The following is a 15,403-nucleotide window of genomic DNA, read 5'->3' as shown; positions in this document are numbered from 1 at the left end:
CCTTTGCAGAGCTTGGTTGCTAAAGAAAGAAGACTGAGTATGACAAAAAGACAATAATGCAGGAAATTTGTATGTATCTGTACAAAGCAAAAACCAGAGGCACCAATAAATCTGTCCTTGAGAGCAAAGTAATTGCACCATACACTGTGCTTTGAATTTGTAGTCATAACATAAAATCTCAAACATTTCTAGCACAGCAGCAAATAATTTGACAATAACTATACCTGAGTAAGGGCTTAGAAACACACAGGTATCAAAAGAAAGCGTTGTCTTTCAAAATAAAGACCTATACAGGAAATTTTCAATGTCTCACCACTCCCTTCCCATCTTTGTGAAATCAGCATTAACTTCTATGCAATATCATCTAAAGTCCATTTATCTGGATGTCTTTCAGCCTACAGATTATATAATATCCTCAAAATTCTTATTTAATGCAAGAATGATGCACCTAATTTCCTGAAGTTTTGCAAAAACTGAGATTTGCTTATAACAATTTCTGCAAGAAAACTTCTCATGAGATCATTCCTATTTGAGCCACCCAGAACATTTTGGTTAAGCTTTATGCAGACACAGGCAGACAGTGCTCGGCTTCTTATTTCTTAGTTCCACTGTTATGGAGGTAATAGAGGAACTTGCCCTGTGAATGCAGATTAGTCTGGTGAATGCCAAAATTTGAAAATCATCAGTTGCAAAAGATTTTCTATCAGAAAATCACAGGAAAAATTTCCAGCAATCTGAGTGGAGGTAGGTTTTTCAACATATATAATGATCTGCACTCTCTTAACTATCACAACTGACCAGAAGACACATACAAACCTATAAATCTTCTTGAACACAAGTACTTCAAATATTTAGACTATTCTGAATATTATACAGAGATCCCATATGTATACGTGAATGTTCACATGCAGGAAGAGATAGTTCTCTCCCTGGGTTGTATTCTACAGTGACACCCCTGGGAAAAAAGGTAATAGTTCAAATCTCTACATGCTACAAAGAAAATTGTATCACATGGAGATAGGGAGTTCTGCACAAACAAGTTCTGTTACTGCCTGATTTCTTAAATGTACAGTTGTCTCCACTTGGCACAAGTTGAAATTAAAACAAATATGTATATTAAAACATATTTGTGTACATACATATATGTTGAAGTGAAAACAAATATGTATACAGTTCATATAAAAGTTCACTAAATTTTTTGTTTGCTTGAAGATGCTAAATAAAAGCCAAATTTATAATTTTAATACTTCTGCCAACACCATCATGACTACGCCTATTTTTCCACACATGCAGTCAAATAAAAAAAAAAGTAAACCAAAAAAGTTATGGCAAAATAATCCTTCTTAAGTTGACCTGAGTGACAGGACATGACAGCAACCTCCTGGGAAGGAAAATGAACTTGGGTGACACAGCTAATAAAGACATTTGGAGACACAGGTTACACGTGCAGTCCTACCATCGGAAGGTGCTGAGGCAAACGCGACCGTCACTGTTTCTGTGAGGACATTCCCACTGTCTGTGCTCCATTGCAGCTGAAAGAAAAAAGAACTCAGTTCTCAGAAAGGGTGCAAGCTTGTCTACAGGAACACAGGCTCAATACAGGACTGATAAGAAAACAGTGTCTAAAACTACATTTTCTTACTTCTTTATAATTAGGCATTTTAGGACCTCTAGATTCACAAAAAAAAAAAAGTACTGTAAAAGATTTTTAAACACGCAGTGTGTATCAGGAAGATTATCTGCTTTATCTGCTCTTAAGAGTTTAACAGATTTTAAAATATAAAATAGTGAAACCATTTGGCTATCTAACAAGTACACTCATTCACCTGGGCTACACCAGTGTAGGGAGAGGGAAAAGACTGATGACACAGCATGATTTAACAGTGCTGTTTGTCAAAGCTGATTTTAAATCAGCCATTTCTTAGCAGTTAGTCTCATAACTGGGAAAGTTAGGATCACTGTGTACTCTTTAATACTCAATACATGGAAGAAAATTAAGGAACAAGGTTTAACAGTTACTGAGCATTCAGAAGATGCAACTCCAACCTCACTGCACTTACTATAAAGTGCATTTATTACTATTAACACATTCAAAATGTTTATTAAGTCCTAATTTAGACAGCATCTGAGACACACTTCACCCCCACTATTTCAGCTACTGAAAAGTAGTAGTAACTACTTCAAAACATAGGCAGTGACAAAGCCATGAATGAAATTGTATGCCACGTGTCAATTTTTCTACACCAATGGCTTCCAGTTCACGCAGTCATCAAGAAGTACTAATATGGTGTCATTTGTCAACCAACTAACAGGAATCTACTGCTGATAAGATAAATACTAAATAAGGTCAGAAGATTTTATTCACATTTAATCCAGTCTTACTCAGCCACAAATTCCACTAAAATATTTCTGCTGGAAATATAAAGTCACAGAAAATTTTGGATGAAATACAGCTAAGTGGTAAAAATTAAGATTTCCAGTATTTAACTCCAAAAATAAAAAAGATACACAAAGGTCAACATACTGTTGCTGGGATACTTTCTGAATTATACACCATCTCTCCATTCCTTAGGGACTTCTGCACTTCATGAATGTGGTTCTTGATGTCATTCACAGTGGGGAAGAAGGACAGGTTATGTCTTTCTGGCACTTCATCAGGTGTGAACAATTCTCTTTCCACATACTTTCTGTCATATGTTAAAGGACATTTATTACCATACTTAAATATATTCCACTATTTCCTGCTGTTAAGAGACCCTGTTACCTTCTCCCTCCCATTGTTGCAATGACAAGACAAAAGCAAGCTAGATGATCTACTGAGACAGTTCTTTGTGCATTGGCTACAGAATTTGGAATTTAAAACCCCCATTTTTTTTCCCTTTGGTTACTCAGATGTTTATACTCCATGTAATTCCATGTTGTTGTCTTCCTGAGGCCTTCATAAATGCCAGATACTCCTGAGGAATGAGAAAAAACTGTGGAAAAGTCAGAGTGAGCAGATTCCCCCTGGAGAGGGGAAGGTGGTCTCTAGTGAGAAATTTACTGAGTTTTAGGCTGAAGCAAAGGTATTTCCTTAGGTGAGAGAGATGTAAATTCTCCCCTGCCTTGGCATAAATTACTCCACTGTTGTGTGTGAATATCCAGAGCTGATGATGCAGCTCTGCCCATAGCTCAGGGCATCCTTCATGTCCCTTGGATTTTGCTGCTCACTGCAGCACTCAAGGGTGCCCAGGGAAGTGCTCAGGCACCTCCACTGACTGCTGTCCCTTGTCCCTCCCTTGTTCTCCCTTGTGTGTGCTCTGAGCATTTATTCAAGTAACTTTAGAGTACAGCAGCTCTTACAGGAGGCTATCTACAATGATATGAAAAGATATCAAAAGTAGGGAAAAACAGACTTATGATATCTGGGAATTAGATTCAGTAACACACCAGCATTGCTCTTTAGCTGCAAAGCAAATGAATCAATTACAGAAGTAGATACAGCACTATGGACTGAGCACTGCAGACAGTTCTGTACCTCAGCTGCTTCCTCACTGCATAGACCTGCTCCACTCCCTGAGACACCAGCTCTCGGATCTTGTCTGCCACTTGAGGATGAAGTCGAGAAGGCAGAGTACTGTTCTCATCCCTAATGACCTCCTCCTCCTCCTCAGGAGAAGACATGGAAAGATGGGATGGTGAAGGAGGGAGGCAGGAAGTTTCCATCTCATGATATTGGTGGGCTTGCTGAGTAGGTAACTGTACATACCACCTAGCAAGAAGGAGAGAGGTTATACACACAATTCTCAAACAAAGGCAATAAATTAGTGTCTTGGGGGAACAGTCTGAGGACTACCAACAACCTAGTCAGTGTGACAAGTTTTTACAGCCCCTGAGCAAGAAGATGTCTTTCAGAACTTGGGGCCTTTTCATACCTTTCAATGCAAAACAAACTAGATCAACCCTAAAACAAGACAACTATTTCTATCAATATCCTGCATGGAAACACCTGCTGAAGTTCCTTAGCTTAGTGCTTAACACATTTACCAAATTAATACTTCACTGCCACAGAAGTCTTAAAGACATTGTGGATTTTTTTACTATTAACAAGTGACTAAGTAAAAAAAAAATCAAGTAAAATACTGCTCTTTTCGGCTTCATTTGTGAAAATAAAGGAAAAAGTGGAAGTTTCACCTGAGGACACCACCAGCATCTATCAAGTTCTTCTTCAGCATGTTGAATGCTTTCTCCTGCTCCATTCTTATGATTTTCTTGTCAATTTTAGGGTCAGTAGGAACCCTGTATTCTGGAAACTTTTGGACCTTTTTAATATAGATCCTTCCAAGGAGGAATAAAAAAAATTCTCCATCAGTATACTTTGTCCTTGGGAAGGGAAAGGCAAAAATCCCACTTACTTCATATCAGGCATTAATATAGAAAAAGTTCAAGCAGAGTGATGTCAGGTGTGAGGAGTCTCTAAAAGAACTTCAAATTCTTAAGGATACATTAATAGGTATGGATGCTGACAGACACACTTCTGGTCTGGAAGCCACTCAGCCAGAGTGATTTTACTCCTCAGCAAAAGCCCTCGTCCCTCACTATAGTAAAAGCACAACACCAATTGTGAAACAGGCTGCAGTTCACCCAGCTATGCAGAATTGAGCACATACAGACCTAGCTGCAACTATCATCAAGCACACTCTTAGCTCAGGGAACACTGAACAAGCACCCAGGAGAATGCTGAAGGGTGAGGAAAAAAACCATTCGTGTTGAAGAACGAGAAAATCCCTAGTGAACAGGAAGAACTGTAACTCTTTCAGCACACAGGACATGTGCTAAATTAGGATGATTGACTGATATCAGTGCAATTAAAAGCCTGAAGAAACAACAAATAAGATGACAAAGTTTTAGAAGCAGAAATAGTCACCAAAGGAAACCACAATAACTTGTGAATGCTCAGGTAGATAATGAATCCCACTTGTATTTCATAGAGTGATGTATTGCTACTTTGCATACAGAGAACCTATCAAATTTCAGACTTATTCAGTCAGACAGGACCGCATTTCCTCCTTACCTCTACAAGAGTATCGACCACAAATTATCAAGGAGATAAAGCAAAAGAGCTACAAGAGCTGTGAGTATCAGCTACCATCCCAAACCAGTGCTCTGTCATGGCTCACAGAAAGAATGCTTTCCTAGGATGCTCAGTCACTCTTACAGCTTTATATATAATTCTTACCTTGCTGGACAAGTGGCTTTGTACAGCTGGCTAGAGGTGCTTTCCTGCTCACCAGCTTTTTTGGGCTGAAATCCTTTCCTCCTTGGCCCATATTGGCACTCCATTACAATGGCTCTGCTTCCTGGAAACAGAAAGTAATGCGCTCTGTTCAAGGAACCACTTAATTCATTACAGTAAAATACTAACTACACAAGACATGAGAGTTCTGAAGCAGTCATTTCTGTTTGCCATCAGACTCTTCAGAAGGCAGAACCCTCAGGTACACCAAGCAAACACAATGCAAATGCTTCTCTCCCAGCATGTAAGAACACAAAGCACTTTAAACCATTTCTCAAACTTATTACACCTCACAGCACTCCTCAAATATGTGAGGCAAAATATTGGACTTTGCCCTGGAGAGCACCAGTACTTTGTAAGATCAGAAGTCTTGCAAGCTATCAAAGGAGCACAGTACTGGTAATAAACATAAAAAGCAGAACCCCCAAAACAACAGAGAAAATCCCCAGAGGAAATCAAAGGTGTGATGGTTTTGGCTGGGATAGAGTTAACTTTCTTCCCAGTAACCAGAGTGAAGCTGTGTTTTGGATTTGTGCTGGAAGCAGTGCTGATAACACAGGGGTGTTTAGTTACTGCAGAGCAGGGCTTACACAGAGTCAAGGTCTTTTCTGCCTCTCACCCCACCCCACCAATGAGGGGGCTGAGGGACACAAGAAACTGGGACAGGACACAGCTGGGACAGCTGATGACCCAAAATGACCAAATCATATTCCATGTCATGCGGCATCATGTGCAGCATATGGAACTGAGGGAAGCAGGAGGAAGGGGGGGACATTCAAAGTTAGAGTGTTTGTCTTCCCAAGTAACTGTTACAAATGCTGTCCTGGGGATGGGAAGCTGTGAATGAATTCCTTACTTTGCTTTGATTGTGTGTGTGTGTATTTTCCTTTACCTTTTACAACAGTTCCTATCTCAGCTCATGAGTTTTCTCAATTTTACCTTTTCAATTCTCTCCCCATCCCACTGGGGGAATGCGTGAGCAGCTCTGTGGTGATTTCCAGCTGGGGTCAAACCATGAGACAAGGTCAGCAGACATTTCCAGCCTCTTGGCTTAAATCAACACTTCAGACCATGCTGTCCCATAAAAGCTCAGCCTTGCAGTTAAGAAATCTTAACTGCTAAATAACAGTTTCAGCACAGTACACCCATACAAAACCAGACAGGCTCAAACAAATACTGCTTTGCTCTAAATTCAAATTAAGTGACTTCTTCCAGTCAGAACTCTAACAAAAGGGATTGACAAGCAAAGCATTAAAGTGGTCAAGAAAGGAACATCTTCCAAATTTCTTCCACATCATGTTTAGTTATATGTTATTTATAGTTTGTGTACTCAAGTATGCAGGCAAGGAACTGCCTATGCCACAAGTGATATACCCAGAAACTTCTGAAGTATTATATAAAAGCAACATAATGTGTTTCCATAAGATACCAAATGATCTAGATGAAACTAAAGATGTCTCATACACATGTTGGGGAAAAAAAAGAGTAAGTAGCTTTGATTTTATTTCTTAGTTTTCTTTTACCTCACAGTTTATGGCTGAAGGTTTAAAACTGGTGCTAACATTTCCTATTTCCAGTAACTTTCAGGGGAAAAAAAAGGAAAAACCCCAAACATAACTTACATTCCTGTCACTCATTTTCTCTCTTACATGTAGCAAGTAAAGCCCATTCATTTTATATCCAAATTAAACTCTTGGCAATTTCACATATGTACTACATGAGCTAAATATGTAACTACCAAGCTGTGAAGTCTGCATGAACATTTCAAAAAGAACCCCAAATGCTAAAAGTCTCTCTGCTGAGGTCTGTTGATGATTATCTTGCTTGTTTGTTTGGCATTTTGAATTTATTTATTTATTACTGTAATGTTTGCAATTTAAATAGTTTATTGACTCTTATGCAACTCTTCTAAAGATCTTCAAGTTAGGCAAGAATAATCGAACAAGCTCTTACCCTTACAAGAACTTTCAGGTCCTAATAGAGCAAATGAGACCTCTCTCTAAAGACCTCATCACAAGAACTCACATCAAGTGGTACTTAGCTAATCTCTAAAGAACAAAAGGAAATAATCACAGCAAAACATAAAAAAGGAAACAACCTCCTTCAGACTCTCACAGCAGTGTGCAAGCTGCTCCTTTTTTTCTGTTTGTGTCTTGACCTTATCAGAACTAAGGAACAACATAAAGATTCTTCTTTGCGGCCAGCTGGGAGCTGATGTTGAAATTTTGCAAGTAGTTATTAAAACAAAAGTTAGTTACCTGCATTGACAAAGGGGATCCCATCATATGGGACATACTGGGATTTCCACATCAAGCGTGTGGCGGGCTTGGCGGGGCTCGGAGACTGGCGCGTGCCCCACACGCTCTGAGTCTGCTGCTTGTGCAGCGCCAGGACGCTCTCTAGCTCTGCCTCGCTCACGCAATAGCCGCGGTACGAGTCCCCAATTCTCTGCGGGGAAAGGACGGGAAACAACAGCGTTATTCACCCAGCTGACTGCTAACCCTACACGTGAAAGCACTCGGGGACTCCGGCAGGTGAGAACACAGGCCCAGATTTTTGGCACTCCATGTTTTTTGTCCCCACAGTAGTATCCTCATAAAGAGATTTATCATAGGATCTAACAGAAGAGCAATCCCCACTGAGGTCAGGAGTTTGTCAGTCATTCAAGACCCTGAGAACACCAAGAGCCCCTAAAAAGGCTACAGTCACTGTCAACTCTGATTTCCAGAGGACAACTTAACTCCTGTAATTTACCACCAACACATACTTCTGTTGCAGTCACTGACTAGACAAATTAGTATTAGATTAAGGTTTTCACTTGACTGCCATAGAGCTCTGAATCACTAATAATTGTCTCTGCATCTACTGCAACACACACTGCACCTGCCCATACCACCAGTAACTGTCTCACCTACTTAGTGCACTAAGTCTGAAATGAATGTCTTACACAACATCCCTCCCAGTCTTCGAGGCACTCTTGATTTCTCAGCATTACACAGAAACCTACTATACCAGATTTGCCATGTGCAAACCGAGGATGGTTTCATTAACTCTGCTAATGTCAGGGCAACTCCACAAAAATTGCATCTAACTTGACTCAAAGAAGTTATCCAGCTACTCAGTAGTTCCTACTCCAGCTACTCAGTTCCATCGCAGTTGGTTTGGTGCTGGTATGCCAAGGCCAGCCAACAAGCAACAAAATTACTGGAACAGAGAAGAACTTTTCATCCAAACTCAGAATGCAACGCTTGCTTCTTTTCATATGCAGCAGAGGGCCAGGCTGGCCAAGTAGCTGTAACAGCCAGAGTAGTTTGCCAGCTCAGTCTTAAAGTGTTAACAGCAGGAAAAACACATGGTGAATGACTACTAAGGTCTGATTGATTTGCCACCTTCACTGACAGAACAGCTAGATGTTTAAATAATACTGACAGCAAAAGAGCAACAGTGTCTCTCCAAGGTTATCAACAGATTCCTTAGCAACAACTGCTTAAAACCTGCCTCACACTCATCTAAGAAAAACAGAATGTCTGTGGTTAGCAAGACCTGAAGTCAACAATGAACCAGCGACGACCTTGTGAATGAAGTGGGCCAGCACAGTGCTGCTGCTGGCGCGAGGGCAGACACCAGACACGGAGGGCTGTGTGTGCAGTGGGTGGGAGTCGCTGGGACACAAGCTGCTCACACCTCAGAGCTCACTGCTCTGCAGGCACTGCTGCAGCAGCTCACCATGTCTGCACAGGCTGCACTCACACGCCTGTGGGAGCAAGAGACGGTGGCAATTGTTTCACTGGAAGTTATAAATAATACTTCTGAACAAAACTTGATCTGAAAAATTCAGGAGAAGGAAAGCAGCCTGAGAAGTACCAGAACTTCTTTCTTTCCAGAAGTCTGGGATGTTGCGTTTCAGAGGAGGGATTACAGCACCACTGCACATAATAAATGCTGCAAAACCTGCTGGGTTTTTTTTATGCATACCTTATACCTGTCACTAAAAATAGGTCACTGACTTTATTCTAGAAAGATGAGAAGACTGACAAAACTGTTGTGCCAGAAAAGTAGCAAAAACAGTTAAACAACTATCTCCTATTCTGGCTTTTGCCCAAGTTAGATCATTTTCCCTAAACTGGTGGAAGGGGAGGAGGAGGACAAGAAGAAAACCATACAGCACGTAAGATCCCTGCTTTCTACAGCCTTCACAAGTAGGAAAAAAATGGACAAACAAGAGTACCTTCCTCAGACAAATAGTGGTTAATTAATGTAGTTTTAAATTTAATTGTATGGTTAATTAATGCAGTTTTAATTACATTTTATTTCAGTAGGCTGATACATGCAGGAAATGCATTCTGATCAGACCACTGAAAACTAAATACAAGTTTTTAAAAGAAACTGTTTTAATTAACTCTGCAACAATGTAATTACCTTGATGCAATCACATACTCTTCAGCCCTTTAACTCCAAGGTTCAAGCCAAAAAATTGAGTGATTCCTTCTTTCTCCCCTGGCCTTGCCTCAGCAAAGTACATAAAAGCTAACCCTAGAGTACACACATCAAGACTGCAGTTTTCCTTGAGGAAAGGGTACAGAGGCACTTTGCAGTCCAGACACAGCAAGTGTAAGCTGAACATTTCGAGGCAGCCAGCTTTTACTGCTCTGTGTTTGCCCACAGTCCCCACTGTCCAAGGAGTCACTGGCCTTAGGAGAGCAGTGGCTTCCCCTGCTGACACCTTGTGTGTCACAGAGACTGCAATACTGCTTTAAGCTTGTTTCAATTCTGGCAGACAACTCAAAGAGTGGAATTGTGAGCTGACATATCCAAACTAGATCTCCAAATTTCAGCAGGACCCTTCAATTCTGTTACTAGTAACAAAACGTTTTGACACCTGAAAGGGAATTGACACCTCAAAATCCCAGTGTCTCTAGCTTACGCCCAAAAAAAGGCACAATACATCCCAGCACTCTCTGGTGGATCAGGGAGGATTAATGCATACAGGCAACAGTTCTGCTGAACAGCAGAGGGAGATGTTTGTGTCCTCAGAACATATTCAAATAGACACTATTTGTATTTGCTTTTCTTTAAAAAGAAGAGCCTTTCTATAAATGTCACTGTGAATTTTAAACACGGTAGGTGAAATTTCTTGTAATAGAGAGACAAAGCAGATCCTAAGTCCTCTGATACTATGATAGCAATTATAAATGATTCAGATAAGCCACATGGATGTTAAGACAGGAAAGAATCTACCACACAGTGCTAAAAACACAGTGAATTTTATGAACTAACTGTCCAACTGATTTAAGCAACTGTTTCTATAAAAATGGTATCTCCACCATGGAAGAATTCAAGCTAAGAATTTTCTGATTTCTTAATATTTATGTGGACATAAGAGTGGACGGTACCACCTGTATTAAATAAATGGCATAATACAAAAGGAATAGATTAATATATTTAATTTTAAAATTGTTTCTAAGCAGACACAGAAAGAAATTCAATTTCTAGGTCCCTCAAACTGCAACTTCTAGTTGTCAGTGGCCAAGCCAATAGAAAAAAAAAAAGGGAGAAATATCTAAAGAGATTACGCAGCTACGGAGTATTTAAAAGCTTTTCTTTTAAAAAGTATTAAGAGAAAGTAAAATAAACATCTGTCAGGAAGAGTCTGGCAGCGGGAGGAAGGGGTAGCTGGTCTCTCAAGAAACTTCCCACCTCAGACTTGACACTGGCCAATCACATGGATTTTGATTTCCATGTGATAACACAAACCACATGGACAGTTGCAGAAGTCAGCAAAGTTTGCTCTGTCATTCAACAGCAAACCCTGTTGAACAACATGTGGCACATAATGGCTCTTCCCAGCACTACAAGGTATCAGGTTTTCAGCACCACTTCTTTTAATTCAGGAGCAGTTGATGGTAAGTTATTCTAAAATTCTCAAAATAGAGAGGGATTTCATAGCATTTTATGTGTTTAACTGTGCTAGCAGTACCAGTGCTATATACCAAGAAGCTTGAACACCTCTACAGCAATAAATTATTCCTTTCAAGGAACAGGAACAGTGTCTCAGAGGTAGATGATAAAACATTCTGTCAGAATTCTTTGTGACCCACCTCACAGTTCCTGAGACGGCGTGCCCATGCAGGCGTATTTAGTGGCAATGGCTGAAGAGGGATGGGAAAAGAATCTTCCACTGCCCTGAAAAAAAAATAATAGAAGTCTATACAGACATTCAGAAAAGCAACAACTTAATCTAAACTACAGGCAAGATCAAATCAGTGTATTATGTATAACCCTAGAGCATATGATCAAACTATGGATATTGTTTTAACATGCCTTAAAAAACCTGTGGTTTTCATTTTCATATTCTATTTCATTGTTAAAAAAACTTACAGTGAATAAAAGTATTAAAAAACCCCTCTGGTTTCTACATTCAAGTCCTCCAAACATTCAGTACACTGTGTGTTCATAACCTCTTTTCCATGGTAATTTTGTGATAACCATTGCAAAAACAAATGGCAAGAAAAAAAGGCAGTGCTAACATTGCATCAAAGTGATTGTTCATCCTTTAACCCCTGACCTACCTGGTGGTTGTTTTTTTTGATACAGTGAGAGATGCCTGTGGATGTAGAATGTAACTGCTTGCACTGTCTGCTATGGAAGCCACCACCACAGTCTGCAGATTCCCATCACCACACTTCTCTTCTGAAATATCTTTACCAAAAAAAAAAGCAGCTTCCTGATTAATAACTGAATATAGAATGGGGAAAAACAAGCTATGATCAAACTTTGTATTTGAAGCAAGCCTTTTGATGTAGGAAAGAAATTTTATAGATGATAAAGTAGTCTAATAGTTGTGAATCAGTGCTCACACTCCATGTGCTCCAGTGCTCACACTGGCACACATATGAAGACACGCTTGCTAAGGCTGCTTATATTTAAGGACTATGGTAATTGTGAAGGTAAATAATCAGAGCAATTTGCAAATTACTCTGCTTTCAGGAATTCATACAGGATTGCACAAGTGTTTAGTTCAGCTGCAAGTCACATACTGGTTGCTTTTAAAACAAGAAAAAATGAGGTAATGATATTGCTTTGTACTTAGAAAAGAACACTTAAACAAGAAAAACAGGCCTCTTGTAATTGAATCTGACATGCTGTTAGAACAAATGTTTTAGCCTTTCTTGGTAATGGGGAGCAATCCACAAGCCAAAAACTGCTCTTAGATTGAAGCCTGTGTGTACAGTTAAACAAAAACATAATGGAAAACTGTGAAAGCAGACATTCAATATTTTGGTCTCAACAAAAACACATGAGGTCTCTCTTTAGATGAGGGATTTTTGCCCTTCAGTTATGAAAGCTTCTTTCCCTCATCCAGAGAGAGTGGTAAGCTATTGACACAGTACAGAAATGATCCACACAAAGCTCCATAAGAAGATTCCTAAGTGTGCACTTGGATTAACACCACTCTGGCTCAAAGCACTGGTTCCTCCTGCAGGGACGTGCCCTTAAGACACTACAGGCCACTCTGAAGTCTGCACCATTCTGGCATTACCACTATGCACAGACAAATGAAACTCAGGAGCTGACAGGCCACTCTCCTTTCTCTTCTACCTCCACAGTAAACTGCTGGCAAGTCTTCCCAACTGTCTAAAATGGAGATGCAAAACTACTATTTAGTATTTCAACTTAGTGCTTACAAAGAGTAGCAGCAATTATTTTGTAACTAACGGCTCCCAGTCAGCTTTAAAGTAGAGTAAGACTCTGCTGTAATCAAACCTGGTTCTACCCCTGAAAGAGCTGGAGAGAGAGGGAAGGTTGAGCATTAGGGTAGGAACAAGTCTTTCAATGCAAGGTCAGGAAAACATATTGCAACCCTAAGTGAAAAGAGCTAGATCACTGCTTGAATGCCAAATCTTTCTTCTATTCACCCAGCACCAGGACTCTACTCTTTCTCTGAGCTATCATTCCACACGAACACTTAGTCAGTGCTCCAATCTTGACAACTTTATAGAGAGAAGGAAAAAACAGTTTAAAAAACATCTGAGAGTTTAACAAAATGCGACCACCTCGTTCTCAGTCTCACTCTGTGAATGCAACCTAGTACACAGCATTCTGCCATCCAGCAAGGATTGCAGATAAATAATCAATGCTTTCAGATTTCAGTATGTCCATTTTCTAGAGAAAACCTGAAAATTTGGCTTCCAGTGTATCTCAGCACATGCTTAAAATGTGACAACTAACACATCCCAATGAATGGAAAGTTACATCTTATTTTCCTTGACTGGGAACTGAATTTCTACCTAAATGATTCATTCTTGGCTTCATAGAAGATGCATCATCACCAATGATGTCTGGAACAGAAGATTTAATGTTCTTCTGGCCTGTCTGCATTACAGGAATTAAGTACTTCACTCACAATGAAGTAAACAAATACTGAACATTTGAAGCCAATAGTACAGCTGGTGGCACAAATATCCTTATTAAAGGTAAATAAGGCAAGAAACAACTCTGTGCTTGATATGTCAATCTACCCACAACATACCCTTGAGAAAGGGGGCATAACAGCTCTCATAAGCTTTCATTATGCTTTTGCCCAGCAGAAAATGTGGTGTGGGAGGCACCAGATTCACAATCAGAAAGCAGGTTCAGGGTGCACTCTGTCTTACAACATAGGAAAGGAAACGAGGTGCTTAAAAAGAGCACGGAGGATGAGCTTAGTCACAGGAGCACAAACCCTCAAGTCCCACAGGTTAAACTCACCCTGTGTGCTGGTCACATCCAGAAGCTGACCTGGAGGAATAATCACCTGGGTCACTCCTGGCTGGGCAGAAGGAATGACATGCAGCACCTGCCCATTTTCTGACTGGCTGGTAACAATCATCTGTAAGGCAGTCACACAGAAGGATGAATGGCTCCAGTTTGTATGGTGACCATGCAGCATGACTGGGTTTGATTATTACCAGAGCAGGAAATATTTTGCTTAGAGTTAGGGACTGTATATTTACTTGACTTTACGTAATAAGCAAACTGTATCTTTATTGTCAATTTCTTAAAATTACTTTCCCCTTTTAAAATAGGTCTTTAATTAAAGAAAGAAAGAAAAAAAACCCCAGTACTTTACCTGATTCTACAATGAATTACACATTTACTTGAAACTGACAATTCTACTATTACACACAAACACCTGGAAGCCATTCATAGTTGGATTCACTGTAACTCCATTCATGGACTAGCAGAACTAATAGTAACATAAAAATTGTGAGCTTTACTTCTAAGAAACTGACCTCTATGGGCAGCATTTCATGAAAACCCAGAGAGAAGAAAAGTCCCATGGCTTAAAAAAACAATACAAATTCAATCATCTGGGATTCTGAAAAACTTGAACAATTCCTCTTGGTACATTTACACAGGACATAATTACACAGGACTCTGGGTGAGAGAGTTGCCTTTTTTACAAAATAGGTGTTACAAATTACAAAGTAACATTTTAAGAAAATTAATTGAGGGAGAAAGGTGAAACATAACGACTTAGCTTACTGCTAATGTTCTGATTCCCCCAAAAAAACAGAGATTTATCCAGGGAATATAGAGAAAGCAGCAGCAGTAGAAATACAAGATCTTGTCACACTGCAGCATCCAGGCTCGATACTGACAAAAGACATCAGTTTAAAATTAGTAATTGCTGCAGACAGGATTTGCCTACCTGAAGAAGGGCAACTGGAGCATGAACCGTACCACAGAGAAGTTCCACCTTGTTGCTAGATATAAAGTGTGAATCAGCTGCTGCTCCACCAAACCACCAGTAAGAGAGCTCTTCAGCGAGCTCCCTGGTGTGCGAACACAGCCCACACTCACCATGGGCGCACCGGGCCCTCGCAGGGGCTGCAGCTCACACAGCGGCTGCCTGGGCTGCTCTGGCCCGTGCAGCTCCTCGGCAGAGCAGGACCGCGCCTGGGGAGGGCTGCCCGACAGGGGGACTGCAATGGGCAGGGCTGGGGGAGAGTCGCTCCGGCCGAACAACAGATCCCTGGGATCCATGCACCTCAGTTGCTTTCACAGAGGAAAAGCAGTCAAATGTACTTTGAGCAGCAACTTCTACGAAGGAAAAAAAAAAACAAAACAAGAAAGAGAAAAGAACAT

General features: G+C 40.3%; 1 protein-coding gene across 9 annotated transcripts in view; it reads right to left on the bottom strand.

Annotated features, from left to right (window-relative positions):
• The window catches only part of CARF (calcium responsive transcription factor), a 31,234-nt gene that overhangs the window by 10,272 nt on the left and 5,559 nt on the right, over nucleotides 1–15,403 (bottom strand). For 7 of the 9 annotated variants that reach the window (XM_074548281.1, XM_074548285.1, XM_074548286.1 and 4 more), the window contains 10 exons: nucleotides 15,119–15,358; nucleotides 14,024–14,144; nucleotides 11,845–11,974; nucleotides 11,374–11,458; nucleotides 7,534–7,723; nucleotides 5,219–5,339; nucleotides 4,174–4,317; nucleotides 3,518–3,751; nucleotides 2,525–2,687; nucleotides 1,457–1,532 (listed from right to left, as the gene is read on the bottom strand). In XM_074548281.1, coding sequence (XP_074404382.1) covers nucleotides 1,457–1,532; nucleotides 2,525–2,687; nucleotides 3,518–3,751; nucleotides 4,174–4,317; nucleotides 5,219–5,339; nucleotides 7,534–7,723; nucleotides 11,374–11,458; nucleotides 11,845–11,974; nucleotides 14,024–14,144; nucleotides 15,119–15,301 — 1,447 coding nt within the window. In that variant the 5' untranslated portion in view covers nucleotides 15,302–15,358. Of the gene's footprint in view, nucleotides 1–1,456; nucleotides 1,533–2,524; nucleotides 2,688–3,517; nucleotides 3,752–4,173; nucleotides 4,318–5,218; nucleotides 5,340–7,533; nucleotides 7,724–11,373; nucleotides 11,459–11,844; nucleotides 11,975–14,023; nucleotides 14,145–14,966; nucleotides 15,022–15,118; nucleotides 15,359–15,403 lie in introns of those variants that run through there. The other 2 variants (XM_074548289.1, XM_074548288.1) reach the window with 2 other exon arrangements.

The sequence above is a fragment of the Zonotrichia albicollis genome, chromosome 10, assembly GCF_047830755.1.
Source record: "Zonotrichia albicollis isolate bZonAlb1 chromosome 10, bZonAlb1.hap1, whole genome shotgun sequence".
NCBI lineage: Eukaryota > Metazoa > Chordata > Aves > Passeriformes > Passerellidae > Zonotrichia > Zonotrichia albicollis.
Note: the sequence above shows the minus strand (reverse complement) of the source record. Positions and strands in the feature narration are given on the sequence as shown.